This window comes from Phacochoerus africanus, chromosome 2 (genome assembly GCF_016906955.1).
Source record: "Phacochoerus africanus isolate WHEZ1 chromosome 2, ROS_Pafr_v1, whole genome shotgun sequence".
Lineage (NCBI taxonomy): Eukaryota > Metazoa > Chordata > Mammalia > Artiodactyla > Suidae > Phacochoerus > Phacochoerus africanus.
The window spans coordinates 55,762,160-55,788,309 of record NC_062545.1 but is presented as its reverse complement, the minus strand read 5'-3'; the positions used below and the strand labels follow the sequence as shown (position 1 = coordinate 55,788,309).

Below are 26,150 nucleotides of genomic sequence, written 5' to 3'. Positions count from 1 at the left end.
GAAGTATATTTTTGATGGAGAAAACCTAACATCACTCATTCCCAAGTCAACTGTCCCCCTAATCTTCACAATTGGAAGTGTAAGTGAGTACCTTGCTGGAAATGGATAGAAGCTTAGAATAGCTATGAAATATTAGGTATAAGTCACATTCATTTTTAGTATCAGAACATCTTTAGAATATATCTTAAATTAAAACTATGTGTACATAGCAGATTATTATGCATTTTAGCTGATTACATTGATTTTTCTGCCAAGGCATCCAGAAACGCACTATTAAAATATTAAGTATTCAGTAATCCTAGGCTAAACAAGTTATGAAATGAAGTTGAAGTTGCTGGAGGGGGTGGAAGATGTTTAAGAAACTAAAGTCCTAGTAAAGAAGAGGGAAAGAGATTAAATTCCTTCTCCAATAACAAAATAGACAATTACTGATCCCTACCATTTAGCATAAGATATAATTTTTGCCTTGCAACTGCTTTTATGATATAGCTACATGTATAAAAAGATGCTGAAAAGATAATTAACAACATTATTCAAATGTTGTTTGAAAAGGAGCTCCTGCCTACCAACAAGTTAAAGACAGAAAGAACAGTATAGAAAAAATAAATGGCAAAGGTAATGAAGAGTCGATGCATGGAAAAGGAAACCTGAAATGGGTAACAGATGTAAGAAGAAAGGCTGAACCTCACTATCAGAAAAATGTACAATAAAACAGTGAGAGTGATTCCGTCTGAAATTCATCATGTTGGCAAAAATGATAAACCAGAGTAAGAGTAAGTGCTAGCAGGGTCAGTGACAAGCCCCATGAGACTGGAGCTAAACTGATCCCATCATTTTGGGAGTAACCTCCCAGTGGAGCCAAAATTGTAGGACTGTTGTTTGGCCCACAGACAGAAGGATACTGAACAGCCAAGTCCAGTCTCACTCCACAACAGGAGAAAGGCTGAATGTTCTGCAGAACTGCATCATCCAAAAGGATGGCTGGAGGCTGGAGGTCACATTGACAGACTGGCAGCCTGGTGTCAGAACAGCAGTGCTAACAGCTGCCCCTTCCAACCACTTTGTCCTTAGCTGACCCCTGCACCCAAATGTTCAGACTCTGTGCCTGTCACTAGCCCAACAGTCCCCTTACCAGTCACTGCTGGGATCCCTGTTGACCTAGTCAGTTGTACCCAAACCCACCTGCTTCACTGTCTCAGTGTTGGCAAATATAATAAACACAGACCATCCATGAACCATGTGTTCCAGGGTTTTATTTTAGTGAGTTTAAAAGAGGGAAATTGAGCAAGAGACAGGATGACAGAGCGATCAAAAGGTGAACAGTGAAAAATGAAAGACAAAGAGGAAGAAAACAAGAATACACAGGAGTAGAATGTGAGCCCCGAAGAGGCAGAGACTATCACCTGTCTTGTTCACTGTGCCAAGAATTGTGCCTAGCACACAGTAAACAGCTCAGTAAATGTCTATTGAATGAATTAACAAATAGGTGCCAACACTCAAACACACCTTCAGATCCACTTTGCACTTTTCAGACTGGTGCAATTTAAACCTGTTAAATGATTTTACAACTCTGTAAGTGACCATGTTATTTGTGCTGAGTTCCTTCAATTTTAGATAAGGAAATACTGTAGCTTTCAGTGATTTATCTAAATGTAGTCTTTCTCTTTCAGGTTTTTCTAGCCTGATTCATCAATTTGATTCCTTATCTTGTTTTCACTCATTCTTTGTGGACTGCCTTAGTTTTCTTCTTCAGATATGAACGCCTTTCAGATAACCTGAAATGGTCCCCATTTGACCCTGACTCTACCTGAATGTGGGAACCAGTCTACAGCAAAATGTAACATTTTATTAACTGTACTTTATTTATTTATTTATTTTGTCTTTTTGCCTTTTCTGGGGCCACTCCCGCGGCATATGGAGGTTCCCAAGCTAGGGGTCTAATTGGAGCTGTAGCTGCCAGCCTATGCCAGAGCCACAGCAAGGCGGGATCCAAGCCAAGTCTGCGACCTACACCCCAGCTCACGGCAACGCCAGATCCTTAACCCACTGAGTGAGGTTAGGGATCGAACCCGAAACCTCATGGTTCCTACTCCGATTTGTTAACCACTGAGCCACGACAGGAACACCTTATTAACTATACTTTAGAATGTTAGAAATTCCTTTTTTTTTTTTTGTCTTTTGTTGTTGTTATTGTTGTTGTTGTTGCTATTTCTTGGGCCGCTCCCGCGGCATATGGAGGTTCCCAGGCTAGGAGTCCAATCGGAGCTGTAGCCACCGGCCTACGCCAGAGCCACAGCAACGCGGGATCCGAGCCACATCTGCAACCTACACCACAGCTCTTGGCAACGCCGGATCGTTAACCCACTGAGCAAGGGCAGGGCTCGAACCCGCAACCTCATGGTTCCTAGTTGGATTCGTTAACCACTGCGCCACGACGGGAACTCCAGAATGTTAGAAATTCTTAAAATGCCAACCCTCCTTACCTGAGAATATGGAATAAGGGTTTCAAACTGTTGATGAAGTTCTAGTAGTTGAATCAATTCTGCATTTTTTTTGGCTTTTTCTGTAATTGAATCAATATAATTTTCAGGATTTTCTGCAAATGAATATGCAGCATCTCTGGTATTGAAAGTGTAATACTTTTCTTTATATTTCAAAATTCCAATTGCTGGATTTCCTGAAAATTGAGAAAAGGAATTAAGTGTGAAATGTTAAGTGACTCTATGTTTGTAATATACCCATAGAACCATTTCCTATACACTCTGTTTTTATCACTTATGTTTTTATTCAGCTGAAGTGTTACAACTAGCAATCTGAAATTATACATTTTGTTAAATTATATTTTATGTAAAGTTCAAATTAAATTGATTTTATATATTTAAATATTTTTAATTTTTAAATTAAATTGTATCTAAGAATATTTCACTATCCAGATATAAGTTGTTTAAAAAATCTTTTATGAGAAGCCACTCAGTAAATGGCAGGTTTTTCAAATCTTCTTAAACTTAACTAACATTGTTTTAAAAATAATACTGTCAGAACTATAAAAATGAGACATCATTTCCAAAATGTAAATTTGCATGTTAGAAAGTCTTTCCCATGTAAAACATGGATTATTAAATATACACATAGATTGTGAGAATTATATAGGAAGCAGTAACACTGTCTTATTTATTCTTTCATTTATATAACAAATATTTCTTGCCCTTGGTCTTGGCACTGAGGATATAGAAGAAAACAAATTAGTAAATATACCATAGGCCAGAGAGTAATCAGTGCTACAGAAAACAAAGAAATAAAACAGGTTAAACACATGGTACAAGGAAGGAGGGTGAAAATGACATTTTATTTTTATTTCTTGTCTTTTTTCTAGGGCAACATGCTTGGCACATGGAGGTTCCCAGGCTAGGGGTCCAATCGGAGTTGTAGCCACCCACCTATGCCACAGCCACAGCAGCGTGGGATCCAAGCCATGTCTGCGACCTACATCACAGCTCACGGCAACGCCAGATCCTTAACCCACTGAGCAAGGCCAGGGATCGAACCCGCAACCTCACGGTTCCTAGTTGGATTCGTTAACCACTGAGCCACGACGGGAATTCTGAAAATGACATTTTAAATTGGGTGATCAGAGAAGGCTGAGTAAAATGAAGGAGCAAGGTGTGTAGCTATGGGGGGACAGAGCTGTACAACTAGAGAGAAGAGCAAGTGCAAAAGCTCTAAGGTGAAAATGGTCTTGGAATGTTCGAGAATAGCAAGAAGGTCAGTAGGGCTGGAGTGACGTCATCAGAAAAGGCCCCTGACTGGTAGGCCCGGGTAAGCCCTGTGGTCTGTAGTCCCCAAGAAGAGGGGCTCCTACAGAATTCCTCTGAGTGCAGCTGGCTGCTGCCCAGAAAATAACACAGGAAATAGAAATCACGCAGTACGCAGATCTAAAGTGAAGTAAGACAGAGAAAGACAAATATCATATGATATCACTTATATGTGGAATCTAATAAAAATGATACAAAAGAACTTTTTTTTTTGGTCTTTTTAGGGCCACACCCACAGCATATGGAAGTTCCCAGGCTAGGGGTCTAATGGGAGCTGTAGGCTGCTGGCCTACACCAGAGCCACAGCAATGCTGGATCCTTAACCTACTGAGCGAGGCCAGGGATCAAACCCTCGTCCTCATGGATATTCGCCAGGTTTGTTACCACTGAGCCATGATGGGAACTCCCCAAAATAACTTATTTAAAAAACATAAGTTCCAGTAGTGGCTCAGCAGTTAACAAACCTGACTAGTATCCATGAGGATAAGGGTTTGATCCCTGGCCTTTATCGGTGGGCTAAGGATCTGGTGTTGCCATGAGCTGTGGCATAGGTTGCAGGTGCAGCTCAGATCCTGCGTTGTTGTGGCTGTGGTGTAGGCCAGCAGCTACAGCTCCCATTAGACCCCTAGTTTGGGATCTTCCACCTGCCTCGAGGGAGGCCCTAAAAAGACAAAAAAAAAAAAAAAAACAAAACCCAGAAGCAAACTGATTTCAAAAGTCAATCTTGTGATTACCATAGGTGAAACTGCTATGGGGAAAGAAGAATTGGGAAGGTGGGAATAACATATACACACTACTGTATGAAATAGATGATTAACAAGAGCCTATATATAGCACAGGAAAATCTACTCAATAGTTTGTAATAACCTATATGAGAAAAAAGAATGGGTACATTTATATATATGACTGATTCACTTTGCTATACACCTGAAACTAATACAACAATGTAAATCAACCATACTCCAGTAAAATCAAATTAAAAAAAAAAAGTCTCCAGAATAGCTTATTCAGAGAGGATCCTAAAACCCAAAGCTCCACGAGCCCTTCTACTTTTCTCTTTCTCCCCCTCCCTTAGAATCATAGCTGGTGGGAGCTGGAAGGGACCAGACAGACCTCCTAGTTGGTCTTTCTCCTTTTCCTGATGGGGATACTGAGGTCCACAGAGGGCACGAGATTTGCTGAAAGATACTCAGAAACTAGGCTTTCCCAGTCCTGGGCCATAGCTTTTCCAATCACATCAGGCTGCCTCTGTCATCACTCCTCATCCACGTTTCTCTGTGTTTGCATGTCTCCTAAGAACTTTCCCTTCTTATTTGTGAAGAAAGAAAGGGGTGGGGGAGAGATGGGGAGGGGAGAGAGGGAAAGGGAAGGGGAGGAGAAAAGAGAAAAAGGCAGCAACACATTCCGTTGCTTTTTACTGCTTCATGGCCTTGTTTTCTGCCTCAGATCAGTGACCCACACGGGACCACAGAATACTACTCACTTGAGGAAATCTTTTATTACGCCCATAATGGAAAAAATCTACTATCATAAAAAAAAGGAGTCAATGCGTATGTTCTCTAGCCCATATACACACAATCCCAATAATTCTCTGTAAATAATTCTATTCCGAATTCACACAGCACTTTTTGGATAATAATTGATTTCATCTTAGTTTCTGATTTATCTTTATTTTGGAGAAACTCCAGTAATATATACACCCCAGAGAAATTTTACCTGATAAAATATCGGCCATTTCCTTAGAGGGATGTGATTTATACAGAAATCCTGATCTATGCCAAGGGAATATAACCATAAAGTGACAAAGAATATTTTTTAATAAATATATCAGCCAAACTAGTGTTGCTCTTTCAAGCAATTACTTAGGGAGAGGATACATTTTAGGAATGCCAAGTAACACATGGAATCCTTCACTGACATATAAGTAATCCCCCATTTATGATACTGCAGAATCCGTATTTCATGATATACACATTCCATCACTTATCACTTGTATTATAATTTCTTGTTTATGTCAGCCTATCAGGTTATACTGCAAGCAATCAAAGATAAGTACTTTGTTTGGATGATCTTTGTAGCACCTTTACTATCTCACCATCAGAGTCCCTGACATTTCACAGTGTGAGTAAGGGAGTGACAATGATGGTACTTTATTTAAAGAAAAAACTAGAGAAAGAAGAGTATTACTTCCAATGATGTACCTGGAAGGAGAAGACCATCTGTTGCAGCAATTGTGTAGCCACAAAACCCCCGATACTGAATTAACAATTTATCGAAATTGGCTGTTGTTTCTGGGAAAAGCCATTCCAGGTTTCTGAAATCTGCTGGATTTACTCTATCTTCTAAAATGAAAGAGGAGGAGAATAAAAAATCTTATTCAGTGGAAACAGTAAAGCACCCAAGAAATGAGCAGAAGAGACTGGTTTCTTTGTAACTAAAACAGCAATAAAGCAACACCATCCAAGGAGTTCCCGTTGTGGCACAGTGGTTAACGAATCCAACTAGGAACCATGAGGTTGCGGGTTCAATCCCTGGCCTCGCTCAGTGGGTTAAGGATCCGGCGTTGCCGTGAGCTGTGGTGTAGGTTGCAGACATGGCTTGGATCCTGCATTGCTGTGGCCCCTGTGCAGGCTGGCGGCTACAACTCCGATTGGACCCCTAGCCTGGGAACCTCCATATGCCAAGGGAGTGGCCCTAGAAAAGGCAAAAAAAAAAGCAACTTCATTCAAGATAGTGTAGCTCTTGATAACATGTGAGGTAGCAAAATACTTTCAATATGATGCTTGTATACTAGGACTTGTTCTGGAAACAGCTAAGAATGGTGTGAGCAGAAAGAGTCAAGAGACATCTCTTAGTGACTTAAGTTTGATAACAGGGTGTACCATTTTTGTTCTTCACACATTTAAAAAGTTTTCCTAGTGTTGCTAACTATTTTTACACAAATAAAAACATGTATTTATAAAACACTGATCCCTGAAGTTCTTAGATTTTGCAAGCCTACCTACACTTCTGTGCCTGGCTCTATATCCAAGTGACAGACACCACAAATGACCCTGTGGCTACAACTAAAAGAAAATGCATACTTTAGAGAAAAGATGGCTTCTTCCTTCTTTTTTCCTAATATGCTTGAACACCTCAATTAGTAATGAAAAGTGGCAGTTGTGAATTCAATTCTCTCAGAAGAACACTGGGTCTCCCAATTCCCTGGGGCAGTAACTTGATAAACTGCATTCTAGTGAACAAAAGGTTTTGACTTAGAGTAGGTAATGACATGTCTTGCCAATATGGTTGAGTTTAGTGTCTACTGTTGAAGTGACTTTAAGTTTTCAATTTCATTTAGCACTTGCATAGATTTGCTGTTTTAACAAAATGAAATGAGTTGGAAGGACATTTTTGAGTGTCTGTGATTTTGTTTTCAGATTTTATGTATTCCAGTAATTTTCAAGTGAAAATCACCATTAGGTTTTTACTTTTCACTTCTACAAAAATAGAATTTGAAAAGGAACTTTAGAGAGTAAATTATCTAATTTCACTTTCTTGGAAAACTTTCTTTTTAGACAATAATTCAAATCCCAGACTCTATTTTAGCATTTCTCATGAATTTTTTTATTTTTTATTTTTTGTCTTTTTGCCTTTTCTAGGGCCACTCCCTTGGCATATGGAGGTTCCCAGGCTAGGGGTCAAATCGGAGCTGTAGCCGCCGGCCTACGCCAGAGGCATAGCAACCGGCAAAGCCGGATCCTTAACTCACTGAGCAAAGCTAGGGATCGAACCCACAACCTCATGGCTCCTAGTCAGATTCATTAACCACTGAGCCACGATGGGAACCCCTTCTCATGAATTTTCAGTTGTCTTTAACTAAGACAGAAAGGACCCAAAAAGAAAAAAGTAGCCTATTAATAAATACAGTGTTTTTCTAGAAATCAATGAATCTCTTAAAGGGCCTAAAAAAAAGCTCAGTTTTACAAGGATTACATTTATTGATTTATAAATTTCAACCTGAATCTGGAGTAGATATATAGCAAATGGCATTTCAAAGAAATGGAGATTCATTTGCAAAAAATATAGCACGGATTAATGTCCTTTTCTACTACAAACCAATAATAAAATCACTAAGATTATGATAGAAACCCAGAAGCACAGAAAATCATTGTTAACCAAAACACTAGCAATAAGATCAGGAATAGTTACTGCTGGAGAGCAAAATATTCTGTTTATATATTTTCTGTTTTCCACATTTTCTATAACATCAATAGACTTATAATCAAGAAAGATGTTCAGGGAGTTCCCTGGTGGCTCAGCAGGTTAAGGATCTGGCATGGCCATGTTCAGGTCATTGCTGAGGCACAGGTTCAAACCCTGGCCTGGGAACTCCTGGAGGCCTCAGGAGTGCCCCTCCCAAAAAAGATAATAATAAAATCTCACAGCAGGTATCATTAAAAAAAAACTTTATCAGAAAGATAGAACCCGAAATTTTTAAAACAAAAGAGTGACTTTATTCTAGGGGTATATTTAAGAGGAAAAAGAATGCTTTCTGTTACCCATGTGTTCTTTGACTCTACACACATCAGTTTTCACAGCCACTCGGTCAAGAAGATCTTGCATTACTTTTTCAGGAAAGAATAATTCATGAGCACCCAGAAATGACTCGAGATGAGTAGTTAAATTACTGAGGACACTAATCAAAACAGTTTCATCCTGGAAGCTAGTCCACAGATTGGAAAGGGCAATGAAGATGGGCTGAGGAAGAGACAAAAATGTTCAAAATGTCACTGTTTAGCAAAATTACAAATCACTCTACCCTTTAAAATAAATACAAAGTTTGTTTGTAAAGAGATTAAGTCTCCCATAAGACAAGTCAAAGTCTCATGATGAAGTTAGACAATAGAATCTCAGTAGAAACTGGACTCATAAATTATGGGAAAATAAAATTGTATTTCAAAACCTTTTTTTTTTTTTCTTGTGTAATTGTCAGTAAGTAAGTTTATGCAAAAGAGCCAAACACTTGGGATCACCCAAGAAACATTTATGGACACTTCACCTCAACAGGTCTAGGGAAAAATATCTTCTTTTTTTCAAAAAAGCTAAATATGACTCATGATAATTAGATTTATCTAGCTCAATTATGATTCAAAAGAACCTGGGAAGTCTAGGGATATATCTTGGGGCATTTCCTGTGAGATGCAAGTTAAAGATTTTGTCAGTGAGTGTATTTTTTCTTCACATTAAAAGTCACTGACTTATACAACAAATAAAAAATGAATAAGGTCCTATTTATAAGTGAAACAACTTAGCCTTTTGTTCCTTGAATTTTAAAATCAAGTACTGGGAATCATCAGAGAATCAAAATGCTCTATAAAATACTGCTTGTGCATCTTGTACTCTGAGGGGGCTCCCAGATTTGCCCGTAGGTGATGCAGATAATCAAAAAGTCAGAAAAGGTGCAGGTTTGGTAAACAAGGTGATTATTATCTGACTTTTCAGAAAGGTCACAAATTACATCACCTCCTTGCTGAAGGCAATTTCTCTCTCTCTCTCTCTCTTTTTTTTTTTTTTTGCTTTTTAGGGCCATGCCTGAGGCATATGGAAGTTCCCAGGCCTACACCACAGCCACAACAAGGAGGGCTCCCAGCCACATCTGCTCTTACACCACAGCTCACGGCAACGCTGGATCCCTGACCCACTGAGCGATGCCAAGGATTGAACCCGGATCCTCTTGGATACTAGTCGGATTCATTTCCCCTGCACCACAATGGGAACCCCCAGCAGAAGGCAATTTCTAACCAACTACTATGAACATGCTTTCAACACTGAACTATGGATTATTTTTGTGGTCACAGATAACACTGATATTATGCTTATTCTAATATATATCTGCACTTTGTCGAGTAGCAATTACCTACTGAGAGAATCCACTCATTCAACTTGTAACATCCTGGTTTTATGATTATTACTACAAAACTGCCATAAAGAACAGGATCAACTTGTATAAAACTAATATTATATTTTTAGTATTTAAATACTTTAGTAATTAAAAATAATTTATTAAATTAAATAAATTAAATTTAACTGCTTCTGATTTAGTTTCATAGGACTTAAAAGCTTACCCTTCTTTAAACAAGGTCAAAGTTGATGCAAACACTTACAAAAACTTGCGATGTTGGAACAGCCGTCTTTGATTTTACAGTCATTTTTAATTGTTCGAGTTGGGCTCCTAACTGCTTTATCATCATTTCCACTTCTTGAGCACAAGTAATTATATCTGACTGTGAAGATAGAATAATTTGCATTAAAAGTTTTATAATTTTACTACAAAAATTGTACGTTTTAAGCCCTATCTGCTCCCCACATCCCCTGAAGGTAAACTCAATGAGAGCAGAGATTCTGCTCTTTGTGGTACCTCCAACACCAAGAACAGTACTGGCATATAGATGGTGCCCCAGAAATATGTGTTAAATGGATGACTCTCTTGTTTTTTTTTTTTTTTTTTTTTGCTTTTTAGGGCCATATTTGCTGTGCAGTCTGGCTGCAGCACCTACATGTCTCACACACTCAGTGTCCCTCTAGCTCCGAGAGAACTTAAGACTGTCAGTTTGGCTGAATATGAGTCATGGGTGAAAGCTGTGAGAAGATACTATATAATGAGCCAAGTCCTCTGCCACATCCTTACAGTATGGGTGACAGTGTCCCAAGGTCCTTACTCACAATATCCCTTCTGAACACAAATGACAAAAGTAAAGGTGAGATTCTGCTCCTGTGGACTTGAATGCACTTCAAGATACACTGACTGTGAAATCCTCTTAGCATCTGACTAGTTCTGTAAGGCTGATAGCCACAAGTCAATGTTAAGGGTGCATCTACCCTAAAGCATGATTTGGTTTTGAATGCAGTTTAGACTCCTCCCTTCTGAAGGCAATTAGATAGTAGATTAGTTGTGAGGCCAACTCTTAAAAGTTGCAATGAAGTCATGTCTTCTGGATGTTACCTTTCTTTTTTTTAAAAAAAAATTGAAGTATAGTTGATTTATAATCTGGTGTTATTAACTTTCTATTCTCTGTTGAGGTAAGAAGAGAAGATAGATCCAGTGCATCCAAAAGTATTATCAAGTCATTAAGACATGAGTGAAAATGGGAGTTCCCATCATTGCTCAGTGGTTAACGAATCTGACTAGGAACTATGAGGTTGCGGGTTCGATCCTTGGCCTTACTCAGTGGGTTAAGGATCCGACGTTGCTGTGAGCTGTGGTGTAGGTCGTACATGAAGCTTGGATCCTGCGTTGCTGTGGCTGTGGTGTAAGCTGGCAGCTACAGCTCCAATTAGACCTCTAGCCTGGGAACCTCCATATGCCTCAGGCGCAGCCCTAAAAGGACAAAAAGACCAAAAAAAAAAAAAAAAAGACATGAGTGAAGATGAAGAGAGGGTCAGAATACAGCCTGTTCTATCCCTCAAGATGTTAGTATTCACTTGTACAAAAGACAGTTCCACTGATCCTGAGATCTTATGGTTACTGGAGAGGTTGTGTGAAGGTAAAGAGTGACCAGGGGATGGATGTGTTAATTCAGTAAGGGGGAATCCTTTCACAGTATATATGCATATCAAACCATCACGTTATACATGTTTTATTTATTTATTTACTTACTTATTTTTGCCTTTTAGGGCCTTACCAGCAGCATATGGAGGTTCCCAGGCTCAGGGTCTAATTGGAGCTCCAGCTGCCGGTCTACACCATTGCCACAGCAATGCAGGATCCGAGCCATGTCTGTGACCTACACCACAGCTCATGGCAACACCGGATCCTTAACCCACTGAACAAGGCCAGGGATCGAACCCGCAACCTCATGGCTCCTAGTTGGATTTGTTTCTGCTGCGCCATGACGGGAGCTCCACATTAGACACTTTAAAGACCCTACAGCTTTGTCAATTATACCCTAATAAAGCTAGGGGGAAAAAACCCAGAGCGGCCCAAAGAAATAGCAAAAAGACAAAACAAAAACAAAAACAAAAACAAAAAAAAAGAAAATGTGTTGGAGGAATGGATTTTATTTTATTATTATTTTAAAAATTTATTTTATTGAAGTATAGTTGATTTATAGTTTGTTAATTTCTGCTATACAGTAAAGGGATTCAGTTATACACATATATACATTCTTTTTCATATTCCTTTCCATTATGGTTTATCACAGGACATTAAATATAGTTCCCTCTGGGAGGGAAGATGTGGTACATATACACAATGGAATACTACTCAGCCATAAAAAGAACAAAATAATGCTAACATGGATGGACCTAGAGATTATCATACTAAGTGAATTAAGTCAGACGGAGAAATGTAAATATCGTATGATATCACTTATATGTGGAATCTAAAATATAACACAAATAAACATCTATGAAAAAGAAACAGACTCATAGACATAGAGAACAGACTTGTGGTTACCAAGGGGGAGAGGTAGGAAAAGGGATAGACTGGGAGTTTGGGGTTAGCAGAGGCAAACTATTATATAAAGAATGCCTAAACAACAAGGTCCTACTGTATAACAGAGGGATATATATATATATTTGGTCTTTTTTGACATTTCTTGGGCTGCTCCCGCGGCATATGGAGGTTCCCAGACTAGGGGTCTAATCAGAGCTGTAGCCACCAGCCTACGCCAGAGCCACAGCAACACAAGATCTGAGCCGCGTCTGCAACCTACACCACAGCCCACGGCAACGCCGGATCCTGAACCCACTGAGCAAGGCCAGGGATCAAACCTGCAACCTCATGGTTCCTAGTCGGATTCGTTAACCGCTGCACCACGACGGGAACTCCCCTCCAAAACATTTTCATTAAAGTCAACATCCAACTTTCCCATTTCTATTTTAGTATTGCAATGTCAACTGAGTGGTTATTAAGGTTGCCTTCTTTGTCAATGACCAGGTTCTAGCTTTTGTTTGAGACTTACAACATATAAAGAAGTCTCATTCTATGGAAAAGACCAGCCTTTGTGACATGAGCTCACCAAAATGATCTGAAGGAAGATCTCATATTGTCGCAAGTTATACAGGGCTTCTTTTAACATATAGGGCTGAAGCTCTTGACTCAACAATGGGTTTTTTACCACTTTCTCGAGGATGGCTGTGTAGCGGTATGCCTGGTCCTGGACCACCTGGAGTTGAGAATCAATATGCTGCGTGGTGGCTGGGATGGCTTCCTGTAGAATAGCTGGCACTGGTTCAAAAGGTATAATAAGAGAGGCATGAGGAAATCTAAAAAGAGTTCAGAAGAAAAAGCCTAGAAAGTGATCACATTGAAACATGAAGTCAGTTTTTTTCCTTAACAAAATGACTAATAATAAGGCATATACTTCATGGGTCCTACACCAGGAAGGAAAGCATCCAGAAAGAAAAACCTATCCAAAAAACAGCCATTGCCAGATTATTAACCAGAAGTTATAACAGATCAGCTTTGCCACTAAAATATAAAAGAGTCTAAAGAACAGACAGGCTTTGGTCTTATGTGCTATTAAACCATGTGCCTCTAGAAAAGCCACTTTATCTCTCCTCCTGTATATCTTCTAAACTATTTGTAAAAAAGAAAAGTGTACCACTTAGGAAACTCACTGGGATACTGAAAAATAAGAGAATCATCTAGCGAGACAGGGAACTTTATGAAGAGTGGGGATTGACTTTTTAGAATAGTTTTTAAATTGCAATAAAAATTAACTTCTTGTGCTAGACCAGCAATCTGGTAAAAGACACTAACACCTTCTCAGTGGGCCGACCAATTCATAAGGAAGTTACTTCTACTGGTAGCTCCTTGAGCAAATATTTCAGTGAGTACTTTCAAGCTTATAGATAATGAATGTATTAAATATTCATAGTAGGTGCTCCTGAATTGATAGACTTTCTAATACCTCTTCTTGGACCATTTGATTCCATGAACCACATCAGCAATGGTTGTCTTTTCAAGGTGATTTTAATTTTTTTAAATCACTGAATTTTATTCCCTTTTGGTTATCTGACTTGGAGTAAAGAACACAAAGGCCCATTGAATTGGGGAGGCTGTCCTCCCAGAGGCCCTCTCTTCCTTTTACTGACTTTTTTTTTTTTGTCTTTTTACCATTTCTTGAGCTGCTCCCATGGCATATGGAGGTTCCCAGGCTAGAGGTCCAATTGGAGCTGTAGCTGCTGGCCTACACCAGAGCCATAGCAACTCGGGATCTGAGCCGACTCTGTGACCTACACCACAGCTCACAGCAACACCAGATCCCCAACCCACTGAGCAAGACCAGGGATCGAACCTGCAACCTCCTGGTTCCTAGTCAGATTCGTTAACCACTGAGCCACGACGGGAACTCCTACTGATTCACATTCCCATACTAGCTTCATGGTACATAACACTTAGGGTGTTGCCCCAACAAAATGAGAAAAATTATTACACGTTATAAACAGTAGCTATATCTAAGATATAGTCAAAACTGCCAACTTTAAATCTAAGAATGCCAGAGGTGTGTTGTGCATTATTTTCCTATGCTCATTCAATTTTAGACCTTTGTAATTTACAGAGTTAACCTTATGATATACCTACAGTCATCAATGCCTTCTCCTCCCTTTCCACAGTCTCGGTTAAATAAACGAATTCCAGTAACAATCATGGTAAGTTCTTTCAGTTGGCGTTCTTTGTCTTTCTCAGAAAGAGTTAGAAATGTCCCAAGCTCAGCCTGAGGAAAAACACTCTGTAGGGCTGCTAAAACCAACCACAAAAGGGAAAACAAAATGGCAGGATAAAGACATCAGAACTTAAAAAACAAGTTTCAGCAGAAAGTTAAGTTGTCTATATAAAGTTACTGAGATGGTTCTTGAAATTTCTGATACCCGATTCCAGAATCTGGGCCACATTTAGCACATATCAAAGCTGAGCTACTGAAAATAATGCCATTGCCTCACATCTATTTCTTTTTTTTTCTTTTTTCCTGTCTTTTTACCTTTTCTAGGACTGCTCCCGAGGCATATGGAGTTTCCCAGGCTAGGGGTCTAATTGGAGCTGTAGCCAACAGCCTACAGCAGAGCCACAGCAATTCGGGATCCCAGCAACATCTGCAACCTACACCACAGCTCACAGCAATGTCGGATCCTTAACCCACTAAGCAAGGCCAGGGATCGAACCCACAACCTCATGGTTCCTAGTCAGATTTGTTAACCACTGTGCCATGATGGGAACTCTGCCTCACATCTATTTCAATAATTAAGCATCCATCAGTAATTTTTTGGCAGTGGGCATTAAAACAAGCTTTCTAATTAGGGCTCTGAGTAGAAAAATTGATGTTTTAAAATAATTATGGCAAAAAGCCATGGGAAAATTAGACATAGCACCTATTCCTTATCTTAAAGTATGAAAGTGGATATTTCCTGAGGATAAAACAGTGTCATTTCCCATCATTTACTTTAGGTGATAGACTCAACATCCTTCATCAATAGGACATCTTCTTTCCCAGCAGCACCCCGCCCCCCCCGCCCCCCGCCCCCAATCAGCCAGTACCATTAAGCATACTGCCTAGATTTCTCTAGTGAAGAGCAATAGGTCCCTGGATGGGAACAGCTCTAAGAAGATTAACAACATTCACCTCCCAGAGGTGTTACTTGAATATCAGTGTTGATACTCTGGGTGAGAGGAATCTGGGGGAGTTTTAACCTCTCATTTGTGGTCTTTCTTTTTCTTTCCTTTTCTTTTCTTTTTTTTTTTTTAGATAAAAGAGGAAATGTTAATCTTCAATACTTGGACTCTAACATATTTTATAAGATACAATATTTGTGTATGTTCACGGATGGAACAGAAATGGTGTGTATTTTTTACCTGTTGCCTCTCTGACAACCTTGATGTCTGTGGGGGACCCCAGCCCAGAGCGTAGCAACAGGTAGCTGACAATCTTGCGGTAGAGGCTTTCCAGCTCCTCTCGAATACAGGCCCGACTATCTGTAATTTCTCTGGTAACAGAGCCTAATCTAGACTCTACAACCCGGTGATGTTCTTCGAGAAATTCCTCTAAAATTGGCAAAGGACAATGTTCCACATATGGATACTCAGAATTTTCCTCACATAAGAAAGTAGGACCAGAGACAAAAATGACTTCATATGGCAATCCTACTGCATGAAAACAAGTATTTTCTGAACATGTAGTAATTAAAAAATAAACAGTGGCCAGCAAGTAACCTCAAGACAAAAATCTAGTAGGAAAGGTTTATTATAGTGATTTAAATGGCATACTTTTGTCAAAACAGGTTAAGACTTAAAACAGACAATCCAAACAGTGCTAGCAGATAGGGCTAAAACTTCTTCATTAAGCAAAAAGTACACAAGACAATTTATAATAGATATTATAAACACACTTAGGATAAATATATGTATTATATATGCTGTAGGTAAGAATAGTAGTATACTGTATATAAGCACATGTAAATAAATATCCATATAGGTGGTATAAATATTTCTCTTCAGTTATCTATATTTCTATTTTAGTTCTAGATAAATTTCCTTTGATAGCATTACTGTGATATCATATTACATCAAGAACTGTATCCCTTCCCCTTCTTCCTGTGGTATAATAAGGTCTAGGTTTAATTGTGGCAGGATCCACAGTTCATCTGCACTATAATTCTTGCAACTAAGTCAATAAAACACCCTATTTTACTATTACAAGGAAAATAATTAACATATCAACCATGCACAGTTCATAGCTACAATCTTACCACAAAAATAACTCAAATTTTGCAGATTAAGAAAAATCCAAATTATATCAATTCCATTATTATTATTATTATTATTATTATTATTTGCTTTTTAGGGCCGCAACTGCGGCATATGGATGTTCTCAGGCTAGGGGTCCAATCAGAGCTGCAGCTGCCGGCCTACACCACAGCCACAGCAACTTGGACTCCTAGAGCTCAAGGCAACACCAGATCCTTAACCCAACGAGCAAGGCCAGGGATCAAACCTGCAACATCATGGTTCCTAGTCAGATTCGTTTCTGCTGCGCCATGGCAGGAACTCCTCAAGTCCATCATTATTTGTTATAAAATTTGATGATTATTATTAAGCAAAAAAGCAAGATATATGACCTTACGCAAGTAGCATAAATGAAAGTTTAATATATACAGGGAAGAGAAGACAATATAAATCACCAAATGGTTAATAACGATTGAATTACAGTGAGACAGAGACAGTCTAGTCTCCAGAGAAATTTATTTTCTTTTTTCTTATTTCCAGTGTGCCTTTGATGTAGGCAATGAACTCTTTACATAAGGAAATATGTTCTAAACTTAAATCTCCTATCATCCACTTCATTTTTGGGTAAGTTACATAATTTACATGAGCCTTGTGAGATAATAACAATATAAACCAGAAATAAAAATTGACAAATTAAAAACTTAACTGCAGTGGGCTGGTTGTTTTAATTTAAGCTATTATATATTAGTGGTATAATTGTTAAAACCAATAGACTTGGAAACTTAATCATTATGGGCATAGTAATTAGAATTGACTTTTGACACTCACAAAAGCCATTTGGGTTTTTTCTCCTTTGGCATTTCCAACATTATTATATTCTTCAAAGTTGGGAAAGATTTTAAAAGATAGACAAAATGGAGTTCTTGTCGTGGCGCAGTGGTTAACGAATCCGACTAGGAACCATGAGGTTGCGGGTTCGATCCCTGCCCTTGCTCAGTGGGTTAACGATCCGGCGTTGCCAAGAGCTGTGGTGTAGGTCGCAGACGTGGCTCAGATCCCTGGCATAGGCTGGTGGTTACACCTCCGATTTGACCCCTAGCCTGGGAACCTCCCATATGCCGCAGGAGCGGCCCAAGAAATGGCAAAAAGACAAAAAAAATTAAAAATAAAATAAATAAATAAATAAAAGATAGACAAAAAAGGTTAAATTGTTCTTGGTCAACAAAATAAAGCCCTTAATACTTGAAATACAATAGGAATCTTTTTAATGTGTGTCTAAATAGGCAAATATATGTTACCTCGTCTTGTATAATTCATATCAAAGTAGACTTGCATCTTAATGGTGTCCAGGGATGGATTTTTACTGTCCAAGAGCCGAGCCACACAAAGCTAAAAAAGATTATCTCATAAATGCTTCTAGTTATATTTTCTGAAACAATCAGAAGTTTTTTCCAAGGTTAGTTTCAAAAACAAAGAGAAACATCAAAGCAGTAGTTTCTGATATTTATCCACCAATAACTTCTTTTATTACTTTTTTTCTCTTTGAGGACTTCATGCTTTATAGTTCACTTAATCCACAATATTTATTAAGCAATAAGTTATTTTCCTTGAGTTAACTAATACTACCATACCCAGGTGGCTAATGGTCTAGTTGGAGGCAAGGAACTTGACCTTTGGTTGGTCTCTTTAGTCTGAATGTGGGTAAATGTTCATTAGCTCAAGCTTATGCTCCTGTCTAGAATTCATCTTGTGTTCCTTGTTACTGTTTATTCAAGTCTTTTTTTTTGGGGGGGGGGGTCTTTTTGTCTTTTTAGCTGTGGCATATGGAGGTTCCCAGGCTAGGAGTCTAATCGGAGTTACAACAGCCAGCCTACACCACAGCCATAGCAATGCAGGATGCAAGCTGCGTCTGTGACCTACACCACAGCTCATGGCAACGCTGGATCCTTAACCCACTGAGCGAGGCCAGGGATCGAACCCGCAACCTCATGGTTCCCTGTCGGATTCGTTTCCCCTGTGACATGATGGGAACTTCTGTTTATTAAAGTCTTAACACCCCTTTTGGGCTGATGCTGGAGGTCATGTGTATTTTATAAAAAGCTGCTGTAGCTATGCTTTCCTGCTCACAAATTTCTCTGGCTCTGCATTCTGTTTCAAAATTTCTCCCTCTGGTCCATTTCTCCTCCTTCCACCCCCACCTCCCACCCCCACATCCATGGTTCCTCCTCTTCTCTGCTTTGCTTCTTTAGCTGAGATGATCAACCTGAAATTTTCTTTTCTTCTCTTCACCCCCTAACCCCACTCTTTCTTGTCTCACCTATTAGGCTTTATATCTACACCTGGTGGGCACATCAACAGTATCCCTCAGCCCACCTCCCAGAGCACCAACTCTGCTCTCCTGGGAAGAGGGTGAGGAGAAAGCAGGGGTGCAGTGCACCTGGATCCCAGAGAAGTGCTGTTCTAAACACAGAGTTTACAAAGACTAGCTCATCCATATGACTTTTAATTGAGAAAAAAGGCAACAATCTTTATCACTTGAATTATGACTTACACGGACAGTTAATGTACCTGCCAGATGAAAAGTATGTTGACCTTGATGCTTTCCAACCGAATTGAGTTGGAGGAAAAAAGAAAAACTCTTCTTGAGCCATGAAAAGCAGAAAAACACTTTCTGCTCCTCCTTGATTCTCCTCCGTGGCTTTCCAATAAAATTTCTGACTGACCGTCCATCATTTCCCTTTTGCTGAGAACAGGCTTTACACCACATTCTCAAATTCAGCACAGAAAGACTCAGCTCCCCCTCGGTGCCTGGCATCTCTACCACACAGTTATCCTAACAAGATATTCCCCAGCTCCAAGCTTCTGAAACTCTTCCTGACCCCTCTTGCATCCGCAGATAGACCTGTGCTCCACTGCGTAACATGCTGGCTGTGAAAGAAGATGGAAGTGATGAAAATTTTCTCTGCCATTTGTTTGAGCTCAGAAAATACTCACAGAGAAGTTTGGGCAAGATTGCTTCAAGTCTTTGGTGTGATGGAAGGAATTAAAATCATGAAGCCCAGGAGGAAAAAAAATAATTCTGAATTTTTAGGAAATGCATTGAGAAATATTTAGAAAACAGGTATTTAAGCATCCCAGTGAGTCAGACTTAAAACATATGAAGAAATTAACAATGTCTAAAGTTACTGCTTTCTTTAGTTCTTAAAACTGCTTTTCAGGCACATCTACTTATTCCTAACTGTGAATTATTTTGCATTGGGTTCAACTTTTCCTTTAGAATTGAAAAACACAAATTACATTGAATCAACAATTATATGAATCTTAATTTAGTCCTATAATTTTATAGCATCTGACAAGTCCGTTAATAATATTCTCCTTGTAATATTAGATCAATAACAAGATGTCTCCAAAATTCTGTGACAGACACTGCTACCTGCCAATATCCATACCTCTCCCTCCTTACTAACAAAGCCCTAATCTAGATTGAGGCAAATATTGGTTAAAAAAAAAAAGAAAGAAAGAAAGAAAGAAAAAAAAAAAATCTATGTCCCAGGCCCACTTGCAATATCATTCTGGTCAATAAATGCAAACCGATGGGAAGGATTCTGGGAAAGCCTATTATTTTCCAAAAAGAAAGTACAGACTCAATTGCACACACATTTTGACCTTTGTCCTCTCACCTTATGCTTGCCTAGAGGTGGAAGACCTATCTTGTGACTGTGGGGTGAAAACATGCACAGTGACCCAAGAAGCCAGGAAAAACAGTCTATGTACATCCAGATTTTGTTTTATGAGAAAAAGTAGGTCTCTCATTTGTTTGCACCACTATTTGGTGGGGTTTTGTTTCATGGAACTAAAGGTAATATTGACCAACACAAATACTACATTTAGAATTGCAATGAAAATCAAAACAAAAATAAACAAATGAGACCTAAGTAAACTTAAAAACTTCTGCATAGCAGAGGAAACCATAAAAAAACCCAAAAAGACAACACACAGAATGGGAGAAAATATTTGCAAACAAAGAAATCCACAAGAGATTAATCTCCAAAACATACAAACATCTCACACAGCTTTATAATATATATATATATATATACACATATATATACATACCCATTAAAAAAATGGTCAGAACTAAATAGGTAGTTCTCCAAAGAAGACAGACAGATGGCCAAAAAAACACATGAAAAGATGCTCATCATTGCTAATTATTAGAGAAATGCAAATCAAAACTACTATGGGGAGTTCCCGTCGTGGCGCAGTGGTTAACAAATCCGACTAGGAACCATGAGGTTGCGGGTTCGGTCCCTGCCCTTGCTCAGTGGGTTAACGATCCGGCGTTGCCATGAGCTGTGGTGTAGGTTGCAGACGCGGCTCGGATCCTGAGTTGCTGTGGCTCTGGTGTAGGCCGGTGGCTACAGCTCCAATTCAACCCCTAGCCTGGGAACCTCCATATGCCGCAGGAGCGGCCCAAGAAATGGCAAAACAAAACAAAACAAAACAAACTACTATGAAGTACCACCTAACACCAGCCAGAATGGCCATCATCAAAAAGTCTACAAACAATAAATGCTATAGAGAGTGTGGAGAAAAGGGAAACCTCTTATAATGTTGATGGGACTGTAAGTTGGTACAACCACTATGCAAAACAGAGTGGAGGTTCCTCAGAAAAGTAAAAATAGAACTAGCATATGATCCAGCAGTCCCACTCCTGGCCATATATCCAGACAAAGCTTTCATTGAAAGAGACACATTTACCCCTATGTTCATTGCAGCACTATTCACAATAGCCAAGACATGATAATAACCTAAATGTCCACCAACAGATGAATGGATTAAGATGGGTACATATACACAATGGAATATTACTCAGCCATAAAAAAGAAGGAAATCATGCCATTTACAGCAACATGGACGCAACTAGAGATTATCATAGTAAGTGAAGTAAGTCAGATAAAGCCAACTACCATATGATATCACTTATATGTGGAATATAATTTAAAATGATACAAAAGCACCTATTTATAAAACAGAAACAAATTCATATTTCAAAAACAAATTTAGCGTCACCAAAGAGGAAACTTGGGGGGATGATAAATTGGGAGGATAGGATTAACATATACATACTACTATATATAAAATAGATAACTAACAGCAACCTACTGTATAGCACAGGGAGGTCTGCTCAATGTTCTGTGATAACATATGTGGGAAAAAAGAATGGATATATATTGTATGTACAACTGGTAAACTTTGCTATAAACCTGAAGCTAATACAGCTAATTGTAAATCAACTATATCCCAATAGAATTAAAAAAAAAAAAGAATTGCAAGTAAATAATACACAATTTGAGAACTGCTGGATAATCACCTTAACAAGTTTCTGCACATCACTTTTTATGAGCGTTCTATCCGTGTTAAAGCCATTACTTGGGTCCAGGACCACAGCTTTGACCTGAGAGTAGGAAAGAGTCCATTACATTTATTTCATATTACTACAAAATTAGCTTAATATTTTTCCATTTTAAAAATAACTGCTTCTTGGGAGTTCCCATTGTAGCTCAGCAGAAATGAGTCTGACTAGTATCCTTAAGGATGCTGGTTCAATCCCTGGCCTTGCTCAGTGGGTTAAGGATCCAGCATTGCCATGTGCTCTGGTGTAGGCGGGCAGCTACAACTCCCACTCGACCCCTAGCCAAGAACCTCCATATGCCAAGGTGTGGCCCTAAAAAGACTAAACAAATAAATAAATAAATATTAAAAAAAATTAAAATAACTGCCTCTTGATTACTCAGGGGTTGATTATTCAGCTGATTTTCTTATGACCCAACACATTTGCACCTTCTTTAGAGGTTGAAGAAAGGGAGCAATAAATATCAATTTTGAATATGGTGTTAGAAGAGGTACATGGAGCAATAGGTTGAAATCAATGGCTATATTTTACACTGGGAATCTATTTGAATATTTGATCATGTTTTTACTGTTTATCATTAAACCAAAAGCAAGAATAGAGAGACCAAGGCAATGAGTACTTTTTAAAACAGTGAACAAAAATACATGTTAAAAAAACTCCCACACAGGAAAACATTATTGATGTTTCCAAAACCCATCAAGAGCTTCTAAATCAGACTCTTAAATCTAGAACATGTTTTATAGGTTTTTAAAAAGTACTTTTGACTAACTTGTCCAATTATTTCAACATGGTTTCAACAGAAAAACTAGGAAAGCATAACAGAATTTTAAGAGAAAATTTTAAAATGGAAAAACATTTTAAAATAAAGCAATAATTCACAAAAATATTCATTCTTACCATAAAAGCAACCAGAGTTTCAGAAACAATCTCTCCATGGGCTGCACATTCTTGTCTTATTTCTCGAATGATATTCTTTATAACACTTTCAGCCTGAGTGGGAGGCATTCTGGCTAAATAAAAATATTGTTTTTTAAAAATTATATTTATATTATTTTGTCTCTTTAGAGTTCTCCACTATTATATTTATAAAGAGTTACATTATTTATTAACTTATTAGTATTTACTAGTATCTAGGCCCTGCCTGTTTTTCATTAGTTTGCTTTATATTTATTAAAATTAAAGACTGTCGATACAATTAACCCAAGGAGGAACACCCTGAGACACATATTAATCAAACTGACCAAAATTAAAGACAAGGAGAAAATATTGAAAGCAGCTAGGGTAAAGAAACAAATAACATACAAGGGAACCCCAATAAGATTATCGGCAGATTTTTCAGCAGAAACTCTGCAGGCCAGAAGGGAGTGGCATGATATTCTCAATGTGATGAAAGGAAAAAACCTCCAACCAAGATTACTTTACCCAGCAAGGCCCTCATTCAGATTTGAAGGAGAAATCAAAAGCTTTACAGATAAGCAAAAGCTAAGAGATTTTAGCAACACTAAATGAGCTTTACAATAAGTACTAAAGGAACCTCTCTAGGCAGAAAAGAAAAGGCCACAACTGGAAACAAAAATACCACAAATGACAAGCTCACCAGTAAAGATATATATACAGTAAAGATACAAAATCATCCACACACAATTAAGCTACCAAAATCAGAAATTGTGAGAAGAGGAGGGTACAAATGCAGGACACCGGAGATGCACTTGCAGTTAAGAGACCAACAACTTAAAACAATCTTGTATATATAGCCTCTTACATTAAAACTTCAGGAGTTCCCGTCCTGGCACAGTGGTTAACGAACCCAACTAGGAACCATGAGGTTGCAGGTTTGATCCCTGGCATCCCTCAGTGGGTTAAGGGATCCGGGGTGTTGCTGTGGGCTACGGGTATAGGTCACAGAGGGGCTCCAAACCCGTGTTGCTGTGGCTCTGGCGTAGGCCAGCGTTTGCAGCCCCAATTACACCCCTCGCCTGGGAACCTCCATATGCAGAGGGTGCAGCCCTAGAAAAAAAAGAAGAAAACTTCAGAGTAGCTGCAAACCAAAAATCTACAATTGATACACAAACAAATACGAAAAATCAACTCAAATACAACACTAAAGATAGTTTGTTTTATATTTAAAAAATTAAAGACTGTTGATACAATTAGGACCTCAAAAGATTGAAACACTCCCTCTTTGTTTAAATGATGGTGGTCACCAAATTTATATCATGATATTTTTAAATTTAAAAAAGTTCTAACAGATGGTGGGAAGGAGGAGGAGAATTAATGAGAAATGCCACTCCTATCTGTGCTGGCGGCAGCGTGCAGCTTGAAGGAGAAAAGCTTATTCCACCATATTCTTTTTTTTTTTTTTTTTGTCTTTTTGCTATTTCTTGGGCCGCTCCCGCGGCATATGGAGGTTCCCAGGCTAGGGGTCGAATCGGAGCTGTAGCCACAAGGCCTACACCAGAGCCACAGCAACATGGGATCCGAGCTGCGTCTGCAACCTACACCACAGCTCATGGCAACGCCAGATCATTAACCCACTGAGCAAGGGCAGGGACTGAACCCGCAACCTCATGGTTCCTAGTCGGATTCGTTAACCACTGCGCCACGACGGGAACTCCTATTCCACCATATTCTTAAATGACCTTTCATAATTATGAGACTCTTGGAAAACAATTCTTGCTCAGATCATCTAAACTCTCTTTCTTGCATATCCAAGTTGGTGTTTAGGCTCTTGATTAAAAACACAAAAGCATGGAGTTCCTGCTGCGGCCTGGTGGAGGCACCGGGTTAGATTTCAGCCTCACGCAGTGGGTTAAGAATCCCGTGGTTTCCACAGCTGTGGAGTAGGTCGAAGCTCCAGCTGGGATTCATTCTTCGGCCTGGGAACTTTCATATGCCACGGGGGCCACTGCGGCCAAAAAAGAAAAGCAAAAACATGAAAGCAAAAAGGCAAAACATGAGTGGTCTGCATCACAGAAAAAAATAAACTCTTCAGGAGTAATTCTATTTACTATAGACCAGAAAAAGGTGGCAGGTTTTAATGGTTATTACGTTCTCTGATTCGTATCAGTCGTTGAGCATAGGAAATTAGCATGTAGAGACTATTATAAAGGCAATCTCAGGTAGCTAAACCTAACTTTCAGAATTTTTAGGTAAGGTTACACTTGGCATCTTTTCCGGTAGAACCAGATTGCCCAGGTTTCATCCTGACTCAACTATTTTCTAGCTGAGACCTTAGCTCATCTCTCTTTGAAGCGGTTTTCTCATCTGAAAAATATAGATACAGCTACTACCCTCTCCCAGGGTTATGGCGAGGATTCGGTGCGCTCTAAATACTCGGTGGTTAAAACAATGCGCGGCCTAAGGGAAGCTCTTAAAAGAACAATTTCTAACAAGCGCGCAAAAAACGCTAGCCGCACTGTGCGCATGTGCAAGCGATCTCTGGCGCCTTGCAGGGGATGCTACCGACTCGCCTCAGTACCCTCCCCAGCCCCACTCTCGCAAGCCTAAATCTCCCCCAGTTCTGGCAGCCTGGAGTGCAAGTGGCGCCGACCAATGCAGGCAAGCCTGACCCGGCGGACTTGGGGGCCTCCGGCCGGAAATGACCGCGGTTTCCACTCAGCGGCGGTGCCCCAAAGGAGTCGTTAACAGTTCAGCCTCAACCCGGCTAAACCGGATGCTCCAGAGGCCAAAGCTCTGCCCCTCTGCCCTGCTCTCGCCTCCTCGCGGGGGTACATCCCGGTCTCAAGGGCACGGAGCCCCGAGTGGGCTGACCTTGGCCAGCATCGGGAGTTAGAGCCGCGTCTTCCCAACTTCCTGGGGATCTTTTCCTGGGCCTTAAGGGCAGCCTGGCGCTCTCAGCGTAGGTTGTGTAACCATGGAAATTGGTCGCTAGGAAACGAAGGGGCGGGCAGGGACGTGGGTGAGACAGAGGTAAGGAGGCGTGGCTGGGTCCAAGCTTGAGAGTCTTTCCTTAAAGTGTAGGTGAGAATAACTTAAGAAACAAACAAAATCAAGACCCAAACCCCAGGCAGAAAAGGGCAGGTTCACAACACCTCAGTGCATTGAGGGTGTCAAACATAAGATTTCCAAAACTAGAGTACTAACTTGGTAGCTAGAAACCTATGCAGCCTTTAAAAGGGGGGTATGAGAGGGGGAGGGCAGGGGCCAGTTGCTGAAAAGATCGGAAAAGAGAAGGGTTGTATTGTTGAGAAATGCA

General features: G+C 39.5%; 1 protein-coding gene across 2 annotated transcripts in view; it reads right to left on the bottom strand.

The window, feature by feature from the left end:
• CFAP206 (cilia and flagella associated protein 206) overlaps positions 1–25,787 on the bottom strand; it is a 29,859-nt gene extending 4,072 nt beyond the window's left edge. The window contains exons 1-11 of one of the 2 annotated variants that reach the window (XM_047760758.1): positions 25,706–25,787; positions 22,832–22,944; positions 21,893–21,976; positions 17,817–17,907; positions 15,649–15,837; positions 14,383–14,541; positions 12,815–13,023; positions 9,959–10,078; positions 8,354–8,552; positions 6,014–6,154; positions 2,484–2,677 (exon numbers count right to left, since the gene is read on the bottom strand). In XM_047760758.1, the coding sequence (XP_047616714.1) occupies positions 2,484–2,677; positions 6,014–6,154; positions 8,354–8,552; positions 9,959–10,078; positions 12,815–13,023; positions 14,383–14,541; positions 15,649–15,837; positions 17,817–17,907; positions 21,893–21,976; positions 22,832–22,939 (1,494 nt within the window). In that variant the 5' untranslated portion in view covers positions 22,940–22,944; positions 25,706–25,787. The remainder of the gene's footprint in view (positions 1–2,483; positions 2,678–6,013; positions 6,155–8,353; positions 8,553–9,958; positions 10,079–12,814; positions 13,024–14,382; positions 14,542–15,648; positions 15,838–17,816; positions 17,908–21,892; positions 21,977–22,831; positions 22,945–25,705) is intronic. The other variant, XM_047760767.1, reaches the window with a different exon arrangement.
• Positions 25,788–26,150: the final 363 nt, after the last annotated feature.